Raw genomic sequence first — 24,133 nt, forward strand, 5'->3', positions numbered from 1 at the left:
AAGAACAATTGCAAAAGAAATCAGTCCCATCAGGTCAGATCTTGTTTTCTAACATTTGTAAACATTGCATTAAATTTGTAAATATTTTCCCTGTTAACTTATTGACTGTGACTTCATGCATCTCAACTACCTCCTCACTGTTTAGCTTTCCAGGCATTGAGTTACTTGCTTGCTGTATCAAATATCCTACTATTGCCCAACAATCCTGATTATCTGTCCAATAAGGGAAAGAGTAAACAAGTAAAAATGTGGAGAGTATCACTGCTGTGCTTTTTTAATGTGCTTAAGAAAAAAAGGAAGCTAATATGACTGAAAATGAAACATTCTACTTCATGAAAAAGAAAAAAAAAGGATACATTGAATGATACCAAATTAGCAAGGGGAATAAATAATGCATTACTAGAAATGAATAAGAAAAAAAAGCATCCTAATGAGAAAATGGGCAAGGAATATACATAGGTAATTCACAGAAGAGAGATACAAATGACAAATAATTACAAGAAGGAGGACATGAAAGCACCAAAATAAAACAAATGTATATTTAAAAGCAAAAAAACAGCGAAAAATCATGGTTAGTCTATTTGGCAAGTATTAAAAGACATGGATAGTAGCCAACATTGGTAATATGTGGATAAAGAGCAATTAATTCACTATCTGAGAATAAAAAGATGGCATGCCTTTTCAGAAGGCAATTGAGCAATGTTCACTAAGTTTAAATGTTCATACATCCTTTTATCCAGAAATTCTACTTTTCGCTAACTATCCTAAAGAAAAATATTTGCTTAAATACTCAAGAATAAAGGTACAGCTATGTTCACAAAACCATTGTTTTTAACAGCAAAAATCTGGAAATAAATCTAAAGGTTTATCAATAAGGGATCAGTCATACTATACAATTTTTAAAAGCTTCACTTATTTTCATGGAAAAAGCTTCAAAACAAATTTGGTGAAATATTTTTAATATGATTCAATTTATGTAAATAATAATAAGTCTACACATTATGCTTTTTATGTACATAAGCCAGAAAAATTAATGGAAGACTATAAACCAACTGCTTATCAATGGTGGTTATGTATGGGGAGGGAAGAGGAGTAACTGTGTGGAAAGGTGCACACGGTGAGAGGTGATGGGTTTAAGGTAATATGTCAAGCTTTACACTACACTTTTTTTAGTCTTTACAATAAGAATGAAATTTTGGATCATTTTAAAAAAAGAAAGAGCCCATAAAAAGTTGAAACCCAATAAATAAGATATGGATCTACTATCTACTACACTGTTTGAATACAGAGAGCTGGGTACACATTTTCACTCTGAATGTGAACTCTGCAGTGTTCTATCATGGAAGAAGTCAATCTAAGATAAAAAGAAATCATAAAAAAATGACAAAATTGATGTCTTAAGGCCTTCTTGGTTTCTTGAACTTGGTGCAAAAACTGCTTCACAGTGATCTCACTACGAGGTCCTCTGCACCTGCACACGGTGAAATCTGCCTATCCTTTTAGATGGCTACTGATACCCATTTGTTACACCACAGTGCTTTATCTTGATTTCTCTTCAGGATCCCCCCTCATGAAGCTTGAAACAAGAAAGACTGCCACAATTTGATTAACTTAAATGTATTTTTTTTTTTACCTGGAAGGGGCCACCCCCACTAAATTGGGGCCTAATCCTCTAAACAGGGAACGAGGCCCTTCTTTTTCCAAGATCACCCTGAAAGAGAAAAATATTATTTAGAAAGAAATGTCCTTCAAAGTGTGGTACTTTATGCAGCAAATGTAGAGTCTAAATTCCCCATGTTTGCACTATAATATGTTATAAATACTCTTTTGTCAGTGTTGCTCACTTATGAAAATCTGTTTTTCTTGACAAAGTATAAATTAATAAAGATTGATAACAGATTTAGCAGCAATAATAAAAAGCACTCCTTTCAGATTCTTTCCTGAAAGTTTTCAAGACATAATTATCAATATAGATTTCTACATTTATTTTCATATGATCATGCTACTCTTATCTTCAATCTCCTCTATTTTACTACCTTTACCAGCAAATTCAATTCCCAATTAGAAATGTAGTTCCCTCCTAGTATTTGAGGTCCCTTCCTTGATATTGGACAACTCCCTCATACTGCAGCATTATCTTATCCAACCATTCCAGGGAAATGCCATGGCAAAATGTATCACCCTAACATCCTTTAGGGTACTAAAATGATTAGTCTGCTACTATTTCTTCCTCTACTTAGTTAACATTTACTATATTGAATAGGTACTACATAAAGACTAAGCAGAATAAGGAAAGAGAAAAGAGGGTAAGGCCCCTGCCACTGAGAAGTTTGCTATCCAGTCGTGGAAAAAAGAATTATATTGAAATAAATAATTTAACAGACCATATCAATAAGCAAATACTATACAAGCTAGATATATATGCCCAGTAGGAAAAGGAACAGAGACATGTCCAAGTCATGGAAGGCTTTCTGAAGGTGAGTTATTAAATGAAGTTTTGGAGTAAGAAACAAAGATTGAGGAAGAGTAGGTATTTTAATTCAGACTTAACAGACTGGGCCAGTGGTTCTGAAGCACCTATATACTTAAGAATGATCTCTTGAAAGGCAGCTGAGCAGGATGGTTAATTAAGGGCCTGAACTGTGGGGCCTGACTTCCCAATATAAAGAGCTCAATTTTGGTAAGTAATGACTTTTCTCTTATCCTTATTTTCATCAGCAGTAAATAGAGAAAAACAGTACTTTTGGGGGAAGGGGGCAGGTAGGGTGGTGCTTACTATAAGGAATAAATAAGTTAATTTAAAAAAACAGCTTAAGACTTCCCTGGTGGCGCAGTGGTTAAGACTGCCTGCCAATGCAGGCGACGTGGGTTTGAGCCCTGGTCTGGGAAGATCCCACATGCTGCGGAGCAACTAAGCCTGTGGGCCACAACTACTGAGCCTGCGCTCTAGAGCCCACAAGCCACAACTACTGAGCCCAAGTGCTGCAACTACTGAAGCCCATGTGCCTAGAGCCCATGCTCCGCAACAAGCCATCGCAATGAGAAGCCTGCACACCGCAACGAAGAGTAGCCCCCGCTCGTCCCAACTAGAGAAAGCCCACGCGCAGCAACGAAGACCCAACGCAGCCAAAAATAAATAAATTAAAAAAAAAAAAAAGAGCTTAGAAGAGTACCTGGCTCACAGTAAGCACTTGGTAACTCTTATCATTATTACTGGAGCATTTGTTCAAAATGCAAATTTCTTAGATCCCACCCTCAAAGTATTCTTGATTCAATAGGTACAGGACAGTGCCCAGCAATCTACATTTTTACCACGCCACCAGATGACTCACACAGGTGATACAGAAGCACTTAAAAAAAAAAAAAGAAATTTTATTTATTTATTTGGCTGTGCCAGGTGTTAGTTGTGGCACACAGGATCTTCACTGTGGCATGCATGTGGGATCTAGTTCCCTGACCAGGGATCGAACCCAGGCCCCCTGCATTGGGAGCGCAGAGGACCACCAGGGAAGTCCCCAGAAGCACTTTTGATAAAACTAGATTAGACAGAAGCAGAATTAAGAATGACAAATTGTAGAGCACAGTTTGAAAATTTCCGTGTTTGCTAGCCCTTTCTGTTAATAATCCCTTTGAGAAGTAAAGGAAGGTAAGTGTCCTTTAAAAAAAACACACACATTTGCAAACACTCACAATTTTGCATACAATTTCACCTAATTTACAGACCTCTTGAAGCTCATCCAAGAGCCCCTAAGAAATTGACAGAGCCTGGGGGGAATTCCCAAAGTTCCTGGTTAAGAAGCCATGAAACACTTCATAGCCACTAGGATGGCTATAATCAGAAAGAAAGATGGAGTAAAACAAAGGTTGGTGAGGAATTTTATTTTATACTTTATTTTTTGGCAAGGAACTGGAAATCTCATTCATTGGTGGTGGGAATGTAAAATGATGTATCCGCTTTGGAAAACAGTTTGGCAGTTCCCTAAGTGTTAAATATAAAGTTACCATACAACCCAGCAATTCCACTCCTAGTATATCCCCCAGAAAAATAAAACATGTGTTCCTATAACGGCATTACTCATAACACCCCAAAAGGGGAGACAATGCAAATGTTCATCAACCAATGGGTGGATAAATGAAATGTGGTATGCACCTATACAATGGAATATTTGGCAATAAAAAGATATTTGTTACAACATAGATGAACCTTGAAAACATACTAAATTGAAAGAAACCAGTAAAAGACCACATACTATATAATTTCATTTATGTAAAATGTCCTGAATATGCAAATCTATAATGAAAGAAAATAGATTAGTAGTTGTTGCCTAGGGCTAGGGGGAGAGGAAGAGGAGAAAACAGGAGTGACTGCTAACAGGAAAGGGCTTCTTTTTGTGGTGGTGATGAATAGGTTCTAAATTTAGAGTGTGGCGATGGTTTGAACAACTCTGTGAATATACTAAAAACAACTGAATTGTACACTTTAAATGGGTGAATTTTATGGTATGTAAATTATCTCTCAATAGAGATGTTGGGAAATTAAAAACCAAAGGAAGAAACCATGAAACAGACTGATTAGGACAGAGCCCCCGAGTAGGGAAAAAATGGGAATAAGAGTCAAGAGACTGGGCTTCCCTGGTGGTGCAGTGGTTGAGAATCTGCCTGCCAATGCAGGGGACACAGGTTCGAACCCTGGTCTGGGAAGATCCCACATGCCTCGGAGCAACTAGGCCCGTGAGCCACAACTACTGAGCCTGCGCGTCTGGAGCCTGTGCTCCGCAACAAGAGAGGTCGCGATAGTGAGAGGCCCGCGCACCGCGATGAAGAGAGGCCCCCGCTTGCCACAACTAGAGAAAGCCCTCGCACAGAAACGAAGACCTGACACAGCAAAAAAAAAAAAAAAAAAAAAAAAAATAGTCAAGAGACTTTAAGGCAAGAGAATGCAGAGTCGGAAGCCATCTGGATACCGATGACAGGTGAAACATTAAACTGACTCTTAAATGAGAAATCAAAACAGAGCCCAGAGGGATTCCTACAGCTCCTCTGAGGAAAGTCAGAGAAGGCAAAACCACTGAAAAATAGAATAAAAAAATATAGTATTGTCACAAAGGTCAAAGGAAGAATTTTAAGAAGAGAAGCGTTACATTCGGTAATAACTGTCAAAATCATGATATTAAAATACTCTATTATTAAGCAGATAGAAGTATATATCTACAACAATGGCATTTTAACCCCAAATTGTTAACAATTTTATTCTACCTACTCATGTACTTAAGTAAATTTGAAAAAAGAGTGATGAAATCTTTTGGTAGTGAAAAACACACAGTATGAGTTTACTTGCTACTACAAAATAAACACTGCTGAACTAAGCTCAAATAGATTATGTCCCAACTGAGCTGATAAGACAGACACACACGGCATTCAGTTACATATCTAAGTTTAAACATATAAAACTCAATTTCAATAGTTTTGAAATTTCAAATCTAATTTGTAACATAATGAAGTATGGTAAAATGTAAAAACACATCTTTTTCAAACCATTAAGAAATGCCGAACACTGAAGTACATTTTAAAATCAGTAGAACTCTGCTTTAAATCTTAGTTATATTTAGGTTATATAAAAATCAGACTGACATTAATTGGATGTACTTACTTGTGTGAGCACTTGGAAAATTAAAAATACACATAAAGAGTTAGCATTTAACATGATCACATTTCAAAAATAAATGAATTTATTTAAACAAAACAAAATACCTATAATGTCTTGAGAAAATAAATCCACTGGATAAATGTAGAAAAATACTCCAAATACACATGATTTGGAAATAAGATTACATTTTATATTATCCAACTTACTGTTCCTCTCCATTAGGGATTATTGTTTCTACTGAATTTATGGGAGTAATTCTGTCATTAAGTTTGTAAAAACCTTTTTAAATATGGCAGAATATAAATAAACAAACATGGGCATCATTAAGGTAAAGCCGACCAAAAAATTCATGAATACTGTGCTCTCACTTTAGACAATGGAGAGGTCCAGGAGACACTACTCGATTGACACTGGCTCCAGCCATGGTGTTCAGCTGAACTTCAGAGATATAAAGTGTCACAGAAGATGACTGCAGCCGTGTTTTTACAACTTCCAGTGGACATGTCAGAATAGCTCCCACCGTACCACCACATCTACAAAAAAATGCAAAGAACAAAACTTATCTACTTAATTCACAAATTAGTACACATGCGCAGAGCTGTGAAACAAATGAACAACTGGGGCTTTGTGAAGGTACTAAAATTTACGATTTTTGGTTTTAGAAGACTAAATAATTTTTTAAATGTTTCACTTATTTGACTGTATACAAACACCTTTAGTAGTTAAAAGTAACTGAGCTTAGGGCTTCCCTGGTGGCGCAGTGGTTGATAGTCTGCCTGCTAATGCAGGGGACACGGGTTCGAGCCCTGGTCTGGGAAGATCCCACATGCCGCGGAGCAACTGGGCCTGTGAGCCACAATTACTGAGCCTGCGCGTCTGGAGCCTGTGCTCCGCAACAAGAGAGGCCGCGATAGTGAGAGGCCGGCGCACCGCGATGAAGAGTGGCCCCCGCTTGCCGCAACTAGAGAAAGCCCTAGCACAGAAACAAAGACCCAACATAGCAATCAATCAATCAATCAATCAATAAATCTTTAAAAAAAAAAAAAAAGTAACTGAGCTTAATATATACCTAGCAAGAATAATTAGCTGAAGATTCCAAACAGTGGGTGTTACTACTGAAATTTACTGTTACATCACATCATAGCTTTAAACACTGTTCTAGGGTTTTATCTGGTACTCCTTGCCCAGATATTACTTGTGTTGAAACCTAGACCATTATTTGAATTATATCCTATTTCTCAAACTCCTATCTTATCTTTCAAAATTCAAGAAATGGTCTTGAGAGCAATATGAAATAAACCACTGATGGATAATCATACATGTCCCCTTATTTTAAATATCCAAATACTCAGAGACATTTCACCTACAAATAAATACGGAATTTGAGTCTCAAAATCTGTATGTTAGGCCCACCATGTGGGAATCTGTGCAAAGTAGGTAGGCTTAGCTAGAAGAATCCAATTTAAATATAAGGACTGATCACCAAAACAACAACAAAATAAAAGCTCTTAAATGATATTATTTAAACTTTTTAAAGGTATATAAGAGACAGGCTGAGTAATTATTCTTTTTAAATGCAAGACTGGAAAATAATTTTCTCTTAAAGCATTAATAGCTACTCAATGGAGCTCTGAGAACTGTTTTCTAACCAGAGGAAAATCACTCAAGAGACCTCTTACTGCATTGAAAGAGAAAAGCAGACTGAGTCAGAAGTAACCTGGACCTCCAAAACAGGCATTACAGCAAGAAGAAAAACAGCCCACCACAGAAAGATACTAAACAATTCTACGTCTAGAATTTTAAAAATGTGTATATACAAAAGATATAATAAAAGGAAAGCAGGCATGAAAACAGTACCATTCCAAAAAAAGTTAAGACAAGAAATCATTAACAAGAGTATTTCATATTAATTTAACAGTACATGCCATCAAGAAAATAAAATTGAAACAAACTTTATGCAATAAAAGTGAAAAATTAACACAACAAATGAAAAACAGAGAACATCCACATGTAAAATAAAACTTGATTCTTACCTCATATCATATTTTAAAAAGTAACTCAAAATGGACTATACAAAACTTCTAGAAGGAAACATTTGGAGAAAAATCTTTTTGACTTTGGGTTAGGCACACATTTCTTAGATTGAACAACAAGAAGCAAACGCATGAATCATAAAAGAAAAAAACTGATAAACTGGACTTCACCAAAGTTTAAAAATTCCACACTCTGGAAGAAACTGTTAAGAAAATGAAAAAACAAACCACAGCCTGAGAGAACTATTTGCAAAACACTTATCTTGTAAATGCTTATATTCAGAAACAAAACTCAAAAATAAAAAGAACTAAAAAAAGATGAACAGATACTTCACCAAAGATATATGGATACAAATAAACACAGAAAGATTTTTCAAAATCATTTTTCATCAGGAAAATGCAAATTAAAACCTCAATGAGGTACACTGCACATTTACTAATGGATAAAATTAAAAGGATTGACAATAAGAAGTGTTGATACAGAGCAACTAGAAACCTCAAACACTGCTGGTGGGAATGCAAAATGGTAGATTTTTTTTTTTTTTGGGGGGGCCACACTGTGTGGCTTGCAGGATCTTAGTTCCCCAACCAGGGACTGAACCCCGGCCCAGCAGTGAAAAGTGCAGAGTCCTAACCACTGGAACACCAGGGAATTCCCGCAAAATGGTAGATTTTGGAGAAAAAAAAAAGGTACAGTTTGAAAAAAATACTGGTGGTTTCTTACAAAGTTAAACATATTACTGCCGTACAACCCTGCAATCCCACTCCTAAGGTGTTGACCTGGGAAAAACCAACACATACAGGCATACTTTAGAGATATTGTAGATTCAGTTCCAGACCATCCCAATACAGTGACTACCACAATAAACTGAGTCACATGAATTTTTTGGTTTTTTAGTGCATATGGAAGTTATGTTTACACTATACTGTGGTATATTAAGTGTGCAATAATAGCATTATGTCTAAAAAAAGTACGTCTTAATTTTTTAAAATGCTGATCAAACTTTTTGCTTTGAAAAAGCAGATGAGTTTCTTTTTTAAATTTTTATTGACATATAGTTGATTTACAATGTTAATTTTTACTGTACAGCAAAGTGATTCAGTCATACATATATATTTACATTCTTTTTCATATTCTTTTCCATTATGGTTTATCACAGGATATTGAATACAGTTCCCTGTACTGTAAGAGTAGGACCTGGTTGTTTATCCGTTCTATATATAATAGCAAATTTATAAGCTTTTGCACAGCAAAGGAAACCATAAACAAAACGAAAAGACAACCTACAGATGTGGGAGAAAATATTTGCACATGATGCAACTGACAAGGTATTAATATCCAAAATGTACAAATAGCTCATACAACTCAATATCAAAAACAACAACCTAATCAAAAAATGGGCAGAAGACCTAAATAGACATTTCTCCAAAGAAGACATACAGAGGGCCAACAGGCACATGAAAAGAAGCTCAACATCACTACTTATTAAAGAAATGCAAATCAAAATTACCATGAGGTATCAATCACCTTACACCAGTCAGAATGTCTATCATCAAAAAGTCTACAAATAATACATGCTGAAGAGGATGTGGAGAAAAGGGAACCCTCCTACATTGTTGGTGGGAATGTAAATTGGTGCAGCCACTATGGAGAACAGTATGGAGATTCCTCAAAAAACTAAAAATAGAGTTACCATATGATCTAGCAATCCCACTCTTGGGCATGTATCTGGAGAAAACTCTAATTCAAAAAGATACATGCACCCAATGTTCATAGCAGCACTATTTACAATAGCTAAGACATGGAAGCAACCTAAACGTCCATGAACAGATGAAAGGATAAAGAAGATGTGGTATTATATACACAATGGAATGTTACTCAGCCATGAAAAGAAATGAAATAATGCCATTTGCAGCAACACTGGATGGACCTAGAGATTATCACACTAAGTGAAGGAAGAGAGACAGAAAGACAAATATATGATATCACTTCTATGTGGAATCTAAAAAAAAAATGCTACAAATGAACTTACAAACAAACTTATGGTTACCAAAGGGGAAAGGGAGAGTGAGGGATAAATTAGAGTTTGGGATTAGCAGATACAAACCAGTATATATAAAATAAACAACAAGGTCCTACTGTACAGCACAGGGAACTATATTCAATATCTTGTAATAAACTATAATGGGAAAGAATCTGAAAAGTATATATATAAAAATAACTGAATCACTTTGCCGAACACCAGAAACTAACACAACAATGTAAATCAACTATACTTCAATTTAAAAAACAAGAGAGAAAAGCATACAATTTATTTAATGTAAGTTTTAAGTGGAAAACTTTATAAGAAAACGAAGACCCTAAGAAGCGGCTAAAACTGAGCATTTTTATGCTAGGTTTGATGAAGAATGGAAAATCATGGGAAAATGTGATAGGACAGAAAAAGGGTATGAGCAAAGAAATAAAAATGCTGCTGGGAAAACGGCTCTGATAGACTTGCTCAACACAGGGTTGCCACAAACCTTTAATTTGTTAAAAAAAAAAAAAAGGCATTATCTTCAAAATACAATAAAGCAAAGTGCAATAAAACGTGCTATACCTGTATATGTCCACACAAAGACCTGTCCATGAACGTTTACAGCAGCTTTACTCCTAATAGCCAAAAACTGGAAACAACCAAAATGTCCATGAACTGATGAAGGATAAACAGACTGTGGTCTATTCATACAACGGATTACTGCTCTGTAATAAAAAAGCAGCAACCTGGATGAATCTCAAAAACATTATGCTAACTGAAAAAAAACGGCACAAAAGGCTTTCATTTTATAACATTTTCATTTTTATGACATTCTGTAAAAGGCAAAACTAGAACAGAAGTAAGATCAGTGGTCACCAAGAGGCAGCTGAGGTGGGAATAACTGACTGCAAAGGGCATGGAGAAATTCCTGGGATAACAGAAATGTCCTATGTTTTGATTATAGTATAGGCATACATCATTTTATTGTGCCTCACAAGTAATGCGTTTTTTAATAAATTGAAGGTCTGTGGCAACGCTGTGTTGTTAGATGATGGTTAGCATTTTTTAGCAACCAAGTATCAATACATTTGGGGTTTTTTTGTTTTTTTTTATTGACAGCACCTCGCGGCTTGCGGGATCTTAGTTCCCCAACCAGGGATCAAACCCATGCCCCCCTGCAGTGGAAGCGCAGAGTTCTAACCACTGGACAGCCAGGGAATTCCCAGCAATCAAGTACATTTGATCCTTGAATAACTTGGGGGTTAGGGGTGCCGATCCTCTGCACAGTCAAAAATCCACGTATAACTATATAGTCAGCGCTCCTGTATCCATGGTTCCACATTTGTGGATTCAACCAACCATGGGTTGTGTAGTCCTACAGTGTGCATTTACTGAAAAAAATCTGCCTATAAGTGAACCTGTGCAGTTCAAACCCGTGTTGATCAAGGGTCATCTGTATTTTTATATAAATTTATTTATTTACTTATTTATTTTATTTTTGGCTGCATCGCATCTTTGTTGCTGCGTGCGGGCTTTCTCTAGTTGCGGCGAGCGGGGGCTACTCTTCGTTGTGGTGTGCGGGCTTCTCATTGTGGTGGCTTCTCTTATTGCAGTGGCTTCTCTTATTGTGGAGCACGGGCTCTAGGCACGCGGGCTTCAGAAGTTGTGGTGCTCGGGCTCAGTAGTTGTGGCTCGTGGGCTCTAAAGCGCAGGCTCAGTAGTTGTGGTGCATGGGCTTAGTTGCTTCGCGGCACATGGGATCTTCCCAGACCAGGGATCGAAACTGTCTCCCCTGCATTGGCAGGTGGATTCTTAACCACTGCGCCACCAGGGAAGTCCCCGGGTCTTCTGTATTTTTAAATTAAGGTATATGGTTTTTTTTAGACATAATGCTATTGAACACTTAATAGACTACAGTATAGTATAAGCAAACCTTTATATGTACTGGGAAACCAAAAAATCAGTATTTCTCAAAAATTCCACTTATGACTTTAAATAGGAAATTAAAAAATTTAATCCCCCAAAAGATCAAAACCATGATTATATTTTCAGAAATCAAGCATCAATTAGACAAACACTAGGGCCATAAAAGATTTGAAACAAAATTAAGTAAGCCAAGGGAGACTTCTACACTCAATGGATAAGAAACTGATATTTTTAAACAGCTATGAAATAGGCTTAAAAACCTAATTATATATAAGGCCCAAGGAGAATCTTAAAAACAGAAGCCATAGTTTATTTATGTTAATTGTTCAGGCTAAGTAGTAAGAGATATGAATCATCACAGTATACATTTTAGTATATACTGCAGAACTCAAGAGAGCCTACATGGTAGACCACACTGTATTCACACTATAGTAGTGATTTATTTATAGTAACTCATATTTGTTTTTAATTCAAATTTGCCTAGCTTTTTGAAAGCTGTTTAATATATTTACTTTGTAAGCTTATTGAACATAAAACCCAATAAGACCCCAAATTTGTAATAAACATGCAAAATTTATATTCTGTAAAACCTAAAGAATATGTCCTTGGTTTTCAAAATGAACATGAATTACTTCCATAATTAAAATAAATAAAAACAAGCAAAAAGCAAAGTTAGCACATTCACAAGAATGACTACCTATATCATACTCAGTCATTCCTGGTTCCGAGAGAATAAACACATTACACAAAGAAAACAACCAACCAACCTACCAGGGAAGAACAGTATCTATGCCTCACAGGCTTGTTGTAAGGATAATATACGATACATGATATAACCCATGACGTGACACATAGAAAGTACTCAATAAGCATTAGCTACTGAAGTTGTCAGCATCTATTACTGATTATAGCAACTAAATTTTTTAACAGAACTATTACAAATACTTTATGGCAGACCACAGACATATATACTATGATTCCTAAAAAAACCACTTCAATAAATAAAATACATGATGATCTAAACTGTACAGAGCTGCGGGGGGAAGGCGATGTAAATGGGTGTACACACAAGCACTTACACTGTCCTGAAGCAGTTTTACATTATAAAATGCAATAGGTATGTAGTACAGGAGTGACACTCCAGTGTTTCTCATGCTGCTTTTATCTTAGTCATTTTAAAGTAATTATTTTGTACACTGAAATCATCATAACTGATGTAGAGAACAAAACTACTGCTGTCAATAAACATTTAAAAATCTCTATGTATGAAAGCAGGATTAACTACATTAGATTTATCTCTTCACCATGTCAAAAATCTCACTGTCTAAAGGAAAATGCCACAAGGACAAAGAGAGGAGAAATTAACACGATTTCAAGCAATGAAGCAAATGGGAAGGATTAACTGCCTTGGCAAAGAGAAAGAAAGGCTTGAAGAAGGAAACACCAAAGAGAAGCAAACAGTTTTGCCCTGCTGAACCCCTTACAACAGGCCTAATGACTAAGGGCACCAAGTACTCAAGATGGAGGTAAGGCTAAGAATTTAAAACAGAAGGACTGGCTGACAGATAATGTAGCAAAGCTAGGATACCCAGGTGGTATTCTCTTCCTCCCCACCATGGGTAAAACCGTATTCCAAGGCAGAAGCCTAATTTTCTGAAGAATATGAACTCAAACTGTGAGGTCAGGTTTAACGGGTACAATGGATGCAAAAAACCCACATCAAGTTACAACACTGCAATCTTTCATAATACTGGAGACAAAGATCTCGTGAATTTCTAGAAAGAACAAAAGGTCGCATACACAGGAAAAGTCATAATAGCATCACATTACTCAACAACTGCAGAAGATTACTTATTCTAGAATTCTATGCCAAACTTAACTATTAAGCAGATAAAATAAGAAGTTCCCGCTGGTAAGGAGACATGGGGGAAGGGAGCAGGGAAACGTTGGTTCTTATTGTCTTTCAGCAGCTTTTTTTAAAACTATACGTATACATTTATTTTTAAATAAATGTTTAATCATAATTTTAGCAGTAAGTATCTTTTAAAAACAGCATGGGTTTTTAACTGCAGAATGTGGTTGATGTTTCTGGGACCCAATGGACTCCATGAAAAAATGATGTATTTGTGCCAGTGTCTTTGACTCAGAACTCCAAAATAAATCCAGAATCTTGACCACCTCTCACCATTTCCACCCTGGTCTAAGCCACGATATTTTGTCGAGGTTACTGGAGTAACCTCCTAATTAGTGTCTCTCTTTTTCTACCCTTACCACACTCCCTCCAATGTATCTTCAACACATAAGAGTGACTGTACTAAAATCTTGTCAGATCAAGTCACTCCTCTGCTCAAAACTTTCCAAAGACTTCCTGTGTCATTCAGAATAAAAGCCAAAGTCCTCACAATGGCCTACAAGATCTAACACAATCTGATCTTCCCTGATTCCTCCTGATCTCATCTACTATCCACCTTCTCACTCACTCTGTTCCAACCATACTGGCCTCTGCTCTAATTCTAATTATTAGAGTTTAACACACCAAGCATGCTCCTGTGGTATTGGAGGCTAACAATCATCAGTTCGAAGGGAGATCAAAGGATAAAGAGGCTTTCTGATATCCGACTATCCTCAAGTCTCACTGGTTCTACATTCTAAACTTCCTCTTATACTTCCCCTCACCATCCTCACTGCAAGTGCCTTAAAGCAGGGCCTCATTTTATTTCTAGCCTTCTAGCTGGTCCTGAGTCCCTTCTGATCCAGTGATGTGGCCAATGTGTCAAGATCAATTGCAAGGTGTCACCAATGTAATTTGCTACTAACAAAAGTACTACGTTGGATGCTTTACTGTTAAAAGAAAAAGTTACAACTCAAAGTCTCTCACTCATTTGCTTTAAATGCTTTGATTAGCAAAGAATTCCAAGGAGAGAACAGCCAAGTTTGATAGCAGAAGAGCATATAAATGTGTTATTCTGTAACATCAAAAATCTAGAAAGGGAACTTCTCTGGTGGCGCAGTGGTTAAGAATCCGCCTGCCAATGCAGGGGACATGGGTTCGAGCCCTGGTCCCGGAAGATCCCACATGCTGCGGAGCAACTAAGCCGTGCGCCACAACTACTGAGCCGGCGCTCTAGAGCCCGTGAGCCACGACTACTGAACCCACGTGCCACAACTACTGAAGCCCATGCGCCTAGAGCCTGTGCTCCACAACAAGAGAAGCCACCACAATGAGAAGCCCGTGCACTGCAACTAAGAGTAGCCCCCGCTCGCCACAACTAGAGAAAGCCCGCGCGCAGCAATGAAGACCCAGTGCAGCCAAAAATAAATAAATAAATAATTTAAAAAAAAATCTAGAAAGGGGGTTTCTAAGGTTATGAATCAAATAAAACTGTTAAATGCCCCTACACCCTTGGTATATCCACGTTAGAAAACCTCAACTATGTATTCTTCATAAAACTATTTGGATCAATGCTAATTTTAAAGTTTCACAGGCAAATGTCATACCTTTTAAAGATATGAGGCCAAGGTTGCTTTTTGAGAGGTTATCATATAACTATGCATTGATTTTAGAGAATATTTAAGAATTGTTTAACATGGTTATCATGAAACACCTTTACAAGACATTTAAAACTATTCTATTTTCATGATGTTTGAGAAATTATACAATAAGTAAATCAAGTCACCCCAGGAATTTACTGGAATGTAGACACATTTTTAGCCTATGGTAATTTGGGAGTGTAAATGTCTCAGAACTTTCAAGTGTTGCTTCTACTTGTTTACTGTATATAATGAAGATAAAATTTTTTGACATGCCAGGGGTTCTAACTACTCAAGGGCTATGGATTCCTTGAGTAAAGCAACGGCTAAAAGCTGCTTAGAATGGAAATTTTTTTTTTTTTGAAGCTAGGCACAATGTAACCAAGAAACTGGTTAAAAAAACAAAACAAAAACATCTGGGAAAATAGATCTTTAAGAAAGAGAAAGGACTCTGAGGGCACTAAAATACTCTCCCTCACCCAAGTTACAGCAACACAAAAATCAGAAATGTGGGAGGTTGGGGGAAGTTAGGGAAGGGGAAAAAGAAATTGTTCACTAAGTAAATATGAGTAACAAGCAGATCAGTTCAGCCATGATGCCAAGAGTCATAAATCCCTAGGTCAGTGCAGATGCAAAACCTGATCAGCAGGATAGCCCCAAGGGCCTGAACCACTAGATTCAGTTCCCCTGGCTTTAGAGAACTTTACTAGCCACACCTATGGAGGAATTTAAGGTGCCCCAGGTTTCTGCTAAGGAAAGGATGGGTCAAGGAAAAGAAACGGGATTCCAAGACTGTGGCTGTTACACATATATCTTTGATTCTGACCTTTTGAGCATGTATGGATCAGGACACTTGTTTTGAATAGGCAAGATTAATTTATAAATGGACAAATCTATTCTGACTGGGTCCACAATATTTGTGTGTATGTGTGTGTACGTATATACACACATGTATATGTATATGTAGGTACTTTAGAAATATATTTCTGTTAACATTAAACAAAACTATTTTGTCAGACAACTGCAGTGTCTAGCTTTGTGAAGCAAAGTGAATAGGTTAAAATATTTTGTCATTTTTCTGCTGCAGGTAACACTCCCCTGTAATTTCCTAATTAGGGCATTAGTCAAATTAAGAAATACCACTAAGAAAGAGATTCATTAAAATGTTAGCTATAGGGACTTCCCTGGTGGTCCAGTGGTTAAGAATCCGCCTTCCAATGCAGGGGACAAGGGTTCAATCCCTGGTCAGGGAACTAAGATCCCACATGTCACGGGGCAACTAAGCCGCGTGCTGCAACTACTGAGCCCACATGCTCTGGAGACAGGGCGCCACAATTAGAGAGAAGCCCGTGTGCAGCAACGAAGAGCCCTCCTGCTGCAACTAAGACCTGACACAGCCAAAATTAGATAAATAAATATTTTAAAAAATTAAAAAAAAAAAAGAAATGTTAGCTATAGAGTTTTGCAATCTCAAAACATGTAGCCTGTCTCTGAAATTCCATAAAAATCATTTAGGAAGTCTTACTAAAGATTGTTTCTCTGATAGTATATTTGTAGAGGTTATTTCTTCTGAAGCTTTAATGTTCGAGCAAGAAACAAGTTCTTGAAGAATGAAGGACATAGTCTACATACTCGACAGACTAACTTATGAAAAGTCGGATATAAGAGTGGTTGAAAATAATGGTATTTGGCTGGGGGGGTACATGTAGTGTTTCTCATGCAGGAAAAAAATTAACAAGCTAGGCTTATTCGAAATGCTAAAGCAAAATCAAAACACTGATAAACTGAAAAAAAAGAAAATGTTAACCAACAACTTTCATAAACATGGAAACACAGAGGAAAGCCATTATCATACAGCGCAAGATGTAGATGTATAGTCTTTAATGTAAGGAAAAACAATGATATCAGGACTAAAATTCACTATAGAAGCGAAATATGCTGAGGGTATGTGGTAGTTTTAGTGCAAGTAACCCCCCCCCCGACCCAAATTACTGCGTTGTTTCTTTGATCCCCCTTTGCAACAAATCTCAAAATCCTATTTACTGTCTCTAATTTCTCTCCCACTCCCATCAGATTTCCCTCCCCCTGCTCTGCCTTGGAAACTGCTGATCAAGGTAACCAAAGGTCTCCACAATTGTTAAATTCAATAATTAATAGCTCTCAGACCTCATCTTAATGGACAATAACATATGTCCTTCCTAAATACTGTATATTTGTTTCTTCATTTGACTTTCAGAACACATTTTCTTGGTCACTTTTTAAGTCTACTTTGCTGGTTCCTGCTCTTCTTCTGATCTCTTTTGCTGAAATTTCCTCTCTTCTGCTCTATATTCACTCCCTTAGTGACCTCGTCTAGGCTCATGTCATCATCTATGTTCCACTAACTATTAAATGTGTTCTCTCTAGTCCAGAGCTCCTTCCTGGAGTTACCTAATATATTCATCCACCTAAACAACTGGCTTTTTGACTTCTCTACTTCTCAAATTTTCGTCTTAAATGGAACTACATACTGATCTTCCCCCACCCCAACCTTATTCCATCCACAACCTTCCCAACTCAGTTAACAGCAATTCCCTCCCTCTAGGTGCCTAAAGTAAAAACCATGGAGTTATTCTTGACTTTTCTTCACACACCACATATAGTACATTACAGCCTTCTCTGAAGAACCGTTACCTCTCATTTTGATTACTCCAGTAGCCAAATCATTTCCCTACTTCTGGCCCTGCCCTACGTACAGTCTATTCTAAGCATGGCGCGACCAGAATTTGGCTTTAAAACTCCTGCAATGACTCTTCCCATTTCAGAAAAAAAGCCAAAGATCTTCAATGGCCTAACAATGGCCTACTATTCTGGCTATACTTGCCTCATTTCAGTGCTCCTACCCTACTCAGGGTCTTTTCACTGCCTGTTCCCTCTGAATAGTTAACTCTCTCCTCTCCAGGTCTTTGTTCAAAAGTCACCTTCTCAAAAAGACTCCACTATCCTCCTACTTGAAACTACAGTGCACCCCCATTATTCCCCTTTATCCTACTCCACCTTTTCCCCAACCATGGCACTGAAACCTTTTAATTAATGATATAATTTACTTAGTGTAACAATTCAACACCTCCTTTCAGATAACTGTGGATATTTTTCAATATTACATTAAAACTGGGCATGTGGTAGGCTCTTGAAATTAGCTGCAATATGGAATCTGAGCTATACCAATAAACTTTTCATATTGTTACATTAAAATCCATTGCTTTATTTTACATTCTGAATCTTTATCTATGCACTACTCTATAACATCATGCATTGGTTATTTGAAAAATATTGGTTCACTGGATTATACAGGTCTTCCAAGTATAGATACGTTTTGTGATACAATATTTTAAAAATTACATTTTCTATCTATTCAAGATTTCAAGGGACTTCCCTGGTGGCGCAGTGGTTAAGAATCCGCCTGCCAATGCAGGGGACATGGGTTCGAGCCCTGGTCCCGGAAGATCCCACATGCAGCAGAGCAACTAAGCCACGCGCCACAACTACTGAGCCTGCGCTCTAGAGCCCGCGAGCCACAACTACTGAGCCCGCGAGCCACAACTACGGAAGCCCATGTGCCTAGAGCCCACGCTCAGCAACGGGAGAAGCCACAGCAATGAGAAGCCCGCGCACCACAACAAAGAGTAGCCCTCGCTCACTGAAACTAGAGAAAGCCCGTGCCCAGCAACGAAGACCCAATGCAGCCATAAATAAATAAATGATTAAAAAAAAAAAAAGATTTCAAAAATTCTAATTTTTGCTTGAAAACTCAAATTTTATCATATGGCAACAAATGTTATCATTTGTTGTGGTTTTCCTTGAACCAACAGGCCCACTTCCTTCATTTTTTGAGAAAATGTCTGCCAAACATTCAAGCCTGAATTGTCATAGTCTATCAATTGTTCTTTCAAGAGTGGTTCTCATGAAAAAAGACGCTAGTTCAGCTTGAGGCAGAAACAGTTGTAGAAATGCTTTACTCATGTTTCCCATTTGCCAAACAGAATATGAAATGAAGATGTATACTCAAGAGTCAAGATTTTTTTTTTTTGGGCCGTGCCACGTGGCATGTGGGATCTTAGCTCCTTGACCAGGGATTGAACCCACGCTCCCTGCAGTGGAAGCGTGGAGTCTTAACCACGGGACCACCAGGGAAATCCCAAGAGTCAAGATTTAAAACATTAATTTTTACTGCTTCAAGAACATTCTTAAGAGACCCTGTGTTTTTAAATTGCAAGTGCTAGTGACTACTAGCACAGTCTGGTGATGCTGCCTTGACGCATGCTAAGGTAACAGCGCTTCACCAGTCATCGCTTTGGCACCATCAGTCCAAATGTCAACAAAGTGAAAAGGCAAATAACGTGTTAGTATTTTTATGAGAAGAGCTTTAACGTCTCAGACCACCAAAAAGGTCTTGGAAACTCCCAGGGGTCCCTGACCCACAATGCTATATACTACACTAATCCCCTTACAGGAAAATAAGTTTGAGAATACATCAGGATAAGCAAATTACCTTAGTCTTGCAATCTGTTAGTAAGAATTAAAATGTATTTTTAAAAAGAAAAAAAAAGAAAAGGTTATAAAAATTATGGAAATAAGGCTAATAAAAAAATGTAGACAAAGTGTAAATAAACCACATTATACTTTTAAGTAGTCTACTTCTGTACTGATTTTACAAGGAAACAGGTGAAGTAATTTAACAAATATTATGACAAAATTTCTACAGAATCGACGTTATCTGACACCCAAATGGAGTTTCTTACTGAATAAATGAAAAATAAATGGTTTGATAAATGGATTGATTAATTCCAGGATATAAAAATAAACCATTTCTTAGATAATCTGAAATTACTAACTATATGTATTAAGCTCTCACTGTCACAGGAACTACAAAGGAAGGAAATTCATCCACTTAAATGTTGAAGGTTTATTCCTCCCATTTGAGGCAATCTCTCTCTCAAATGGAAAAAAACCCAAACTGCCTCTTGGTGGACATATGCAGCTGACACACAACTAAACAATGTAGATCTATCAAAGAATTTAAAAACATACCGCTTATGTCTTCACACACAAACATATAGTGTTATTAAAAGCATAGCTAAAATTAAATCATATTTACACCCTTTTCGGGCAGTTGTGAGTAGCCTCCGTAACTCAATCAACCTAACCGATGACCTTACAAACTCTGAATATTAACCCTGACAAAAACATAATGGGACCAAAGGGTGTGTTAAAGAAAGCACGAGTTATGCATGTGAGTCGGTCACCCAGACCCAAGGTCCAGTGCTAGTCTGTTTCAAGTTTTCCTGATTTAATAATACATCTATAAGGCTACTAAAAATCTGAGATCCTGATAAACACATATTTGAATAAATACAATTATAACCATCAGGAAAACAATCCAAAGGCTCCTTCTTAAGACAATTTTTGTCTAAAGATTAAATGCCACTGTGAAAGGTTACTGGTTCTTGCACAACGGCTAATACAAAGATCTCTCTCCTTTTCTCTATCTTGTTATTATTAAAGTAAAAAATAAGTTTCCTAACTCCTAATTTACATAATTCTATCATGAGAAAAAAATGAAATCTAGTTTTCTAAGAACGTCCAAAAAATAATTGCCTAAATATGCAACTTTGAGATATACTAGACATCTTCAATTAAGAACAATGTTACCCACAACTCAGTTTGCATTTCCATAATGCTTAGCATACAGACTTCCAGAATATTCTATAGAAATTTCATACAGAAATAGAAATTTCATACAGAAATCTATTCTAAATGATTTTATTTAATATAGAGCTGGGAGGTTCTTCAGAGATTATTTTAACTCTCATTTTACATGTATGAAAAGCTGTTTAATGTTGGGTAAGTAAATTTTTTATACCTTGGTATTTTCCCATATTTTGTTTTTAATTATTTAATTATTTATTTATGGCTGTGTTGGGTCTTCGTTTCTGTGCGAGGGCTTTCTCTAGTTGCCGCGAGCGGGGGCCACTCTTCATCGCGGTGCGCGGGCCTCTCACTATCGCGGCCTCTCTTGTTGCGGAGCACAGGCTCCAGACGCGCAGGCTCAGTCGTTGTGGCTCACGGGCCTAGTTGCTCCGCGGCATGTGGGATCTTCCCGGACCAGGGCTCGAACCCATGTCCCCTGCACTGGCAGGCAGACTCTCAACCACTGCGCCACCACGGAAGCCCGGTATTTTCCCATATTTTGAAGGGGCTAAACCAGATGATCTTTACCATCCTTCCTAGTTCTACTGTTTCTCTAAAAAAGGTAAGCCAAGTTTTACTGAAATGACTTATGAGACCCCATATAAACATAAAATCGAGATGGGATGCAAAAGAAGAAAATTTATAAGGCTGAGTACCTATCTTGTGTCAGGCCCTATAAACAAGTACTTCATTTAATACTCTAAAAAACCTGCATATGCTAGGTTGTTTTTTGGGGGGTAGAGGGGCTCCTAAATCTATTTGGGTTTAGATGCTGCAAAAATGCCCCATTTCTGTTTTTAAAGAAAACGCTAACCATAAGGGCCTTTACATGCATTAGTAACAACAACGTGGCTGATGATCTTAATCCAAACTGGGAAGTTAGTGCAATCAAGCTAACATTTCAAATAAATGTGCCCTATTTTTAACAAAACTTGACACCTGAATCTTGAATGCAGAGCAATAAAAATGTTAGGACCTAGAACAGGGCCTTAGAAATCATTTAGTACAACTTCCTCATTTTACAGATGAAGATGAATTAAAATCAAAGAGCGTGTCCACTTTTCGCTCAAAATAGTGGCCAAAAAAGTAGATGTGTGGTCTCCTAACATTCAAAAATTACCTTATGATCTAGTTACAGGAGGGAACCCAATTATTTGCACAAGACATCTTTACAAGAACATCTACATGGCTAATGGTTTTTAAAAAATGATTTAATTTGCCAAGATTATTCTTACGTATCAGAATTATAGAAAGCAAACCCTGCCTAAACCCTGTCTCACGAATTAAATGAACAGTATTAAATGAAAAGTATTTTAATGCCAGAACAGTGCCTGGCCCATAATCGGTGTACAATAAATGTTTCTTCAATGAACGTGCCAACTCAAGGAAAGTACTGTCATCACCGGCAATAGAGTCCACACGTTTAACTCCAATCAAGCCACTGTGAATAGAACCGCCGTGTATTACTTTAATACTATTAAAGTAGTCGATTTAAAAAAAAACTGCATGCTTTAAAGAGATGCGACTTTATATGGTCATAATGGTAGAGAAGAGCCTCAGCATAATTCACCGTAGCCATTTTTGATAAGACTATGATCCTACAGATAAGAAGTAACTCCTAAATTTAAAATTGCTACGACTCTCCAAATAATTTGGAAAGAACAACCTAAAAAGAAGACTAAACTGGCTGAACAAAAGATCTGTAGCACTCAAGCTGGCAATCAGGGAACTGAGACTTTAAGTTTAGTCTTAATGTTGTACACATAGTAACTACTGCCAAAGCTTCTGACCTCTCCCCTATCCCTCACTTTCTCCTTTTAAGCAGACGAAAAGCAGCGGGTGTGCAAGACGCCTGGTTTTCAGCAATAGAATCCGACCCCAGAAGCAGTGCCGCTTTGTAGCGCATCTCGCAACCTGGAGAAAGGAAATTTTCCAAGATCTAGAAACCTACAGCTATTACGGGCGACAGAACCCCAAAGCCTTCCCGTTGGCGCCGGAAGCCCCCAGACGACCCTCCGGGGCCAAGGAGGGCCCGGAAATCAGCTGCCGGAGATCCGAGGCGGGGCGTGAGCGACGTGAGGCAGCCCCGCAGCCCGCGCGCCAGGGACGGAAGGAGGAGGAGGCCCGGCGCCCATTTTGTCCTCGGCCTCCGCACTTCCCGCTCCACCCCCCCACGCCGCCCCGGCCGAGCAACCTACGTGAGGCCTGCAGTTACTGGCCTTCCGCGGCCCCGCATCCCCGACGTCCGCTAGGCCGCGGCGCGTGGACTGGGCCTGCGTGGACGCCAGCCCCGCCGGCCACTCCCTAGGCCTCGCTCCGGTTCCGCGGGCCCAAAGCCTGACATCCTGCCGACTTCGCCCTCCCACCCCTCCCCGCCTCAGCCTCAGTCCCGTGGGCTCCCTCAGCTCCCCCGACTCCAGTCACCTCACCCCTCCCCGCCCGGGCCTCACTCTCTCGGTCCCCGGCGCTGAAGCCCCTTCTCCCTTCTCGCCCGCGTCTCAGGCCACGGCCCTCGGCCTCAGCCCAGCGCCCTCAGCCCAGCGCCCTCAGCCCCAGTCTGCAAGCCCCTCCTGGGACGTACCCTCCGGCAAACAGATGCACCAGCGTGTCCCTCTGGCTCATTCTCTCTCCCGCATGTCCTCCGGGCGTTGAGGCGGGACGCGGATCCGGCCGCCGCGACGGCCGCAGCTTCCGCCCCGGACTGGAGCCGCACGGCGCCCCAGTGACGGCGACGGGAACTGACGGAGACGCGGCTGCAGAAGGCGACCGGCGGGGCCCTCCCCGCCGCGCTGCAGCCACGCCGCCTCCCACCCTGGCTAGGTTTTCACCACCCGCGCTGGAGGGCGACGCGGCGGCAGCGGGGGCGTGAATATTCTGACCCTCCCCCCCCCCGCGATATAAACAGAAGCTACCATTGGTCCGCACTGCGTGACGTCAAGCAGCCGGCATGCCTCTTTCACGTGATCGCTAAGGGGTTTCTCAATGGAAGGGGCCGGGAGGCGGGGCTAGAGAGCGTGCCCGGAGGGTAGTGGGTCACCAGGTCCTCGCACCTAGTCCGCCCGCCCGGAGGGCTGCGCCGGGTGCCGCCTGGACCCGCGCAGACAAGCGGATTCGAACTTCACGCTCCCGGCCCCGACCACGTGAGAAACGACCTGGATGCGCGGTACGCAAGCGGAGTTGGGACGCGAGGCTGCCCAGTCTCTGATTTACTTTTTTTAGACTATTTTTTTTTAGAGCTGTTTGACGTT

At 39.0% G+C, this 24,133-nt stretch overlaps 1 protein-coding gene across 1 annotated transcript in view; it reads right to left on the reverse strand.

Moving 5' to 3' along the window:
- The window catches only part of SLC25A36 (solute carrier family 25 member 36), a 42,151-nt gene extending 18,417 nt beyond the window's left edge, over positions 1 to 23,734 (reverse strand). Inside the window, exons 1-3 of the mRNA XM_059920214.1 lie at positions 23,467 to 23,734; positions 6,016 to 6,180; positions 1,634 to 1,711 (exon numbers count right to left, since the gene is read on the reverse strand). Of these exons, the coding sequence (XP_059776197.1) occupies positions 1,634 to 1,711; positions 6,016 to 6,180; positions 23,467 to 23,507 (284 nt within the window). The 5' untranslated portion in view covers positions 23,508 to 23,734. The remainder of the gene's footprint in view (positions 1 to 1,633; positions 1,712 to 6,015; positions 6,181 to 23,466) is intronic.
- Positions 23,735 to 24,133: the final 399 nt, after the last annotated feature.

Source organism: Balaenoptera ricei, chromosome 4 (genome assembly GCF_028023285.1).
Source record: "Balaenoptera ricei isolate mBalRic1 chromosome 4, mBalRic1.hap2, whole genome shotgun sequence".
NCBI lineage: Eukaryota > Metazoa > Chordata > Mammalia > Artiodactyla > Balaenopteridae > Balaenoptera > Balaenoptera ricei.